At 26.1% G+C, this 6,245-nt stretch overlaps 1 protein-coding gene across 1 annotated transcript; it reads right to left on the reverse strand.

The window, feature by feature from the left end:
* Positions 1-2,920: 2,920 nt before the first annotated feature.
* On the reverse strand, positions 2,921-3,508 carry LOC149061648 (uncharacterized). Its single transcript, XM_089217294.1, has one exon. The coding sequence runs from the start codon at positions 3,491-3,493 to the stop codon at positions 2,921-2,923; it is 573 nt and encodes a 190-aa protein (XP_089073420.1). The 5' UTR covers positions 3,494-3,508.
* Positions 3,509-6,245: the final 2,737 nt, after the last annotated feature.

Genomic DNA, 6,245 nt, shown 5'->3' on the forward strand with positions numbered 1-6,245 from the left:
AAAATGTATAAATGTATAATTTTACATCAAATATTATTTACATTAAATAAAAAAGCATAAACTATAATTTTTATTTTAAGGAAACTATATTGTAGCTTAAATTTTAAGATTTTAATGGGCGTAAAATGAGGGGGGACTAAAGGGATTAGTGTTTCAGTCCCCCTACTCCCTAGGTTAGGTTAGTTTTCTTTAATCTAAGGCTAATAGTCTTATGCTTTAAAATTAACATAAAATGGAATATACTAATATTACAACCATATATTTTGTTACACTAACTACTGGCTGTTGCTGATTATCGAAAACAGATGATGCTCGGCGCCGTGCAATGAAAAGAATGCTACCGCCGAATCGCTAAATCTAACCTAACAACCCATCAGTTGATCGTCCAATAATTATTATTCCTCGTTTCATTTCTATATCACCAAAGTTTGGTTTTAAAAATAGAAATGAAAACACTGTTGTGTAATATTATTTTGTTTTATTGTATGGGAAATTTGAAATGATAAATTAATAGCAGCTAGTGAATTATCATACAATGATAATAATTATACTGTATGATTAATTGTGCTTAAAAGTCGTAACTTGTTTTTTCTTTTTTAAAATCATTAAATCAAAATGTTTAGTAGGTATATTCAATTTTAAAAATAAATTAAAAAGCGTCAATAACGCATAAGGTACAAAAGAACTTGTCAATGAACAAGATGATGACAAATTTTCTGTGGATAATCCTAGTCCTAAAATTACTGATTTAAATTTTTATGTTGCGTGTGCATCAAATACTGTTGTAAGAGATAATTCTGATAATTTGCCTATTGAAAACGTTGAAACAGACTTCAGCAAAAAAGAATTTGATTTAGGAAACATAAATACTGGACCACTTCAACCAATAATAAATCTAAGTACAATGTTACGCTTAAATCTTCTTTAATTATTCTTTATTAACTTCTTAATTTATCTTTTTTTAGTAATTTTATTTTTGAAATTTTAACACGTTTTTCAGAACTAAACTAAAAAATATCACCCCGAATTCGCCACCTTAAAAGACAATTTTAAAAAGAATAGGTACCACAAACGTACCAGAGCTAGAATCTCATCCCCACTCAAATTTCTTAAACATGTCTTTCAGCACCTCTGAAATGTTGGATGCTAGATCAAACTGCAACAGCAAAATACCTGGACAAGACGATATCCCATACTCTATTAACAAAAACCTTCCTAGCAATGGCATAAATTAACTTCTTTAAATATAAAATTTAATCTGGGAAGCAGGTTTCTACCCGGATCATGGTGAAATGCAATAATCATCCCGATTCCCAAACCCAATAAAAATAAATTCAACTTATCCAGTTACAGACCAAGCTCCCTCATAAGCACACTAAGTAAACATTTGGAAAAAATGGTTAACAAATGCCTAGTATGGTTTCTTGAAACATCTGAACTTCTACCCAGTTTTACGAATCTCCAAGGAGGTTTGTGCACAAATAAAATAATGAACACTTCCGAACTAAATATTACTTTCTATATTTAAAACTCGAAAAGAAAACTTACAATTACAATAACTGAGTTAATATTACGAATTAAATGGTCTGACAATAAATAAGGTCCTGGCGAGAATAACAATGTTCTGTCTTACTACTCTAGAATCCAACTGCCACGGCTTGCTATACGAGCCGTGACTATAGCCAGCGCTTGCCTGGAATTGCTGACGATGCCATCCTTCTGGACAGTCACCGTCTTACAATATTATTATCTACTATTATAATATAATATATACTAACTAATATAGCCAGGGGTTCATAACACCAGCAACCAATGTGGCTTTAGGCGAAATCATTTAACCATAGATCACCTCTCATGAGTCTCATGTCTACACACCAGGGACTGGAACCTTGATGATTTTTACGGTTCCGGTTCCGGTGAGGTTCCTAGTAAAACTAAAATTTCGGTTTCGGTTTTTTTTCGGTTTTAAAAAAAACTAAAATTTCGGTTTTAAAAAAAATCATAATTTCGGTTTCGGTTCCTTTTAGGTTTTTATATTTAGGTTTCGGTTCTTATAAAATTAAAATTACGTTTCCTGTTTAGGTTTTATACTTAAAAAAATTTAGTTCCATTTCATATATAAGTAGTTTCAGTTTCAATACTCAATTAACAATTATGACAGGTCAATAACCTCACCCTGACATCCTACCAAATGCTTAGAACTAAGAAAAAGACTAAATAAGTAAAAAAAATACTCACCACTATCACTTAATTAGCATAACCATTTTTGTTTTATTTTTATTTTTAAATTTTTATACCTAGTTTATAATTTGATTGCAATGTATCACTTACTAATTAGTAATTACCAACTATTACATCCTGATTCAGTGTTTAAAATTTTAAAATATCACCAACTTTTTTTTTATTATTAACACATATTATATTTTCTTAAGCCAGAGCTCTGCAGTTGAGGATTCCAGTAGATATTTGATTAAAAAGTCTGTTCCACTTTCACATGATTTTAATAAATCAGTACTTAACCTCATAGTCTTAGATAAATAATAATTATAAATCTTTACATTAAAATAATCTGTGATACCTATGTGAATATTAAAAATTTAAAAAATGTATGGATACATCTTAATAATAATACAAACAATTGAAATTCTATTAATATTTAATGGTGACTCATCCATAAAATCAATTTAATAGTAATTATTATAACAAAACAAAAGACATTTGAATATTTAATAAAAAGGTTAACTTTAACGCCATAATTAATAAATAACAATAAAAGTATTTAAATTTTAAAATGAAAAAAAAAATCCTTTATAATTTAAAATTTTATGCAACTTATACATAACATAACAAATAACAAATAATAATTTAAAAAAAAATAAATTAAAATTATAAAAATGTAAGATACATAGGTAGCAAAATCTTACTCTTTTGATATAATTTTCTTCTCAAACAATCTATTTGTACGAACTATCAATTGATTTTCTAAGTTTATCGATGTTATATTACTCCTGTAAGGAGATAAAATAAACTTAAGTCCAGAAAATAACCGCTCAACACTGACTTGAGTAGAAGGAACAGCAAACACTATTTTGGAAAGTATATACAATTCTGGGTATGTGCTTTCCATTGACTTCCAAAATTGTAATATGTTGATTTTATGATCCAATCTTTTTTGATTTAAATAATATGTTTTAAGTACATTTTCAATAATTATTGAAGTAGTATTTTGACTTGAAGAAGATACTTCAATGCTTTCTTTTTCTTGCAAAAGTTGTCCGATAGGGTCAGGATTTTGATTAAAATCAGGATTATCACTTTCAGGCATTTGGTCTTCCATACTTTCTTGATTATGTTTTGTGTTTATTTTATTATCCTTTAAATAAACCCAAATAGAAATTAAATGATTAATAGCTAAATTATACTGTACTTCATTTAATGTTACTTTGAAACGGGGATCAAGAAATATTGCTGCTAACAACACTTTGTTATTCATAATAAATTGTTCCCTGTTTTCCATACATTTTACTAATTTATTAGAAAATGGATTCTCAGTAACCGTGTTTCAATTTTGCACGAAATCCATGCGCCATAAAAATCTGACAAAGTCAATTGTTCACTTTGAAGTTTTTTGGTACAAATTTTGGCTGGTAATAAAGTTTTTGCAAGAATTTCAACTTGCTGCCAATCAAAATTATTCAAACTAATTTTTTTTAATTTGGGGTCATTTGCAACCATAATTTGTATAAATTCTTTTAAATATTGTATCCTCTCTATCATATCATATGTTGAATGCCAACAAGTCAAACAGTCTAGAATTGGTAATTTAAGTTTTTCTTTTTTTATCAAATATATGAAGGTTTGATTACGCAGTTTCCGAATTAATGTTAGAACTTTATTTAATAATTTATCCACACCATTATCTTTTAAGCTGTCTATAACTGCTAGTTGTAGAGTATGCGCTACACAACAAATACCTGTAATAAATTTAAATTTAATTAATCTTCAATTAATTATTATTAAAAGAATTTATGGTTATATTATTACCTATTTTTATTGTTTATCATAATAAATCACTAAACCAAAAAATTGTAATAAAATTACCTGTAAAAATTGAACCACCTCCTAAATTTTGTAATTGAATTTCATTTAGGATTTGTTCTGTTTGTTCATATGTTGAATCGACACATTCAATATCTTCATTTAATAAATTTTCAATTTGTATGTCATCAATTATAGAATGATCTGCACCAGTTTCACTAGGTATTACAAAAAAGAATACAATTTTAATTATAGATGAGTTACAGGAACTATTACAAATCTACATTAATGTAGGTATGTATGTATAATAGCTAAACTTATGTCTTTGTCTTAACTCATAAAATGTAAATTTAACTTCAATATTATTTAATCAAAAATAATAGTTTATGGAAAAAAATGATCATTTACCTATCACTACACATTCATCATCTGAACTTGATAAATTTGAGTGTATTTCAGCTACATCATTAAAAATATCATTACATTCACCAGTATTATGATATTCATTAGTTTTTGATATATCTTTTTCAACTAAATTTATCGCTTTAAGCATGTTTGCACCATTGTCAGATGTAATTGTATACAATTGCTTTGGTTCAATTTTAAACTTTTTTAATAAATTTAAAATTGCTTCTTTTAAATAAGTACCTATAAGTGGAAGCATGAATAGGTAACATAAAATGTAAATTAACAAAAATTTATCTTAAAGTTATTATTATTCACCGGTATGCGATTCAGTTAATTCTATTAATCCCAGTGTTCTGAGTTGAATAGAATCATCCACTATATATTGCATATTCACTCCTAAAAATGACCTATTTAGTCGAGTAACTGCATCTAATTTGAGAGAAATAAGTCTAGAACTAGCTTCAGTTATCATATCTTTTTTAATAAGAAGTGACTCTTCGTGTACATGTTTTCTAGAAGAAAAAATGATATACTATTAATTATTACACAACGTGCTAAATTTAGTTAGGATAAAAAAAAAACAATATTTTTACTTAATGGAGTCTGAGTTAATTTTCAGTTTCTTCTGAAAACCATTTAAAACTGGATCGAGTATTCTACGAAATCCCGAATCGTTCAACATGCTGAATGGCCCTCCATTAATGGTAACGAGATCAACACAAGCATCAATAATTGATTTTTCACTTAAGTTAACTTTAACATATTTTGAATCTTTAAAATTAAATAATTGTTGCTGAGCTTTGATCTTCGAAACACCAACTGTTTTTTTATCTTTTCTAGATTCTTTTAACAGAAACTCTTCATACAGTTCATTATGAAAGCTTGCAAGATGTTTTTTTAAATTTGTACCATGATTACCCTATACAAAATACAAATAAGACTTTAATTTGAGGCAGTCAAAAATTTTGTTTAGGTTGACTATTATTAGAATATCAACTAATTTTTATTATTATCAATAATAAATAATAATAATAATAATAATATATAAAAAAAAAAAAAAATTATAAATTATAAATTTATAATACATGAGTAAAAATTAAAAATAATAAGATAATGACAAATAAAAATGTTTAACCATAAAATTCAAAAATAAAAATGAAAATATACTATTTCTTAGTAAATACCTATAAATCTTCAAACAATAAATGTATGCAAAAAAAAAAATTAAAGATTAATACTTATATTGATGATTCATTTTTATTTATAATCCTCAATCATCACAAAAATTTAAAAAATAGTTAAGAAGTATATAGATACTCGACGTGTAATGAAGAAAATTAATTTAAATAAATAATAGTTACTTAAAAACATTTTAAATTAAAAAAATTATTTATATATACTAGAGGTTATACTATGTTATTATGTTATTACACAAAAATAAATCTAAGATTTTTATGATATTTGATATGAATTTTATCTTTAATAAAATATGGTTGTCCTCGTGTTTGTTATTGATTTAAGTTTAAACAATAAATATTGTGTATTAAATATATTTCTTCATACATGTTGAAAATCAAATTAAACACAGAGGGTGATACAATACAATTTTTCCATACACTCAACTAACAGTAGGTACCTATTCACATTTCATACTATTTTTTTAATAATAACTTACCTAGGTACCAATTATAATAAATTATGTAAATACGTAATAATCAGGGCTCAGATTTTATAGCATTTGCTAATTTTTATTGGATACAGATAAAAATAGCAGAGTAAGCTATAAATTTGTTTTTTGC

Source organism: Diuraphis noxia, unplaced genomic scaffold (assembly GCF_037042655.1).
Source record: "Diuraphis noxia isolate RWA-SAM2 unplaced genomic scaffold, SU_Dnox_SAM2 contig0001, whole genome shotgun sequence".
Classification (NCBI taxonomy): Eukaryota; Metazoa; Arthropoda; class Insecta; order Hemiptera; family Aphididae; genus Diuraphis; species Diuraphis noxia.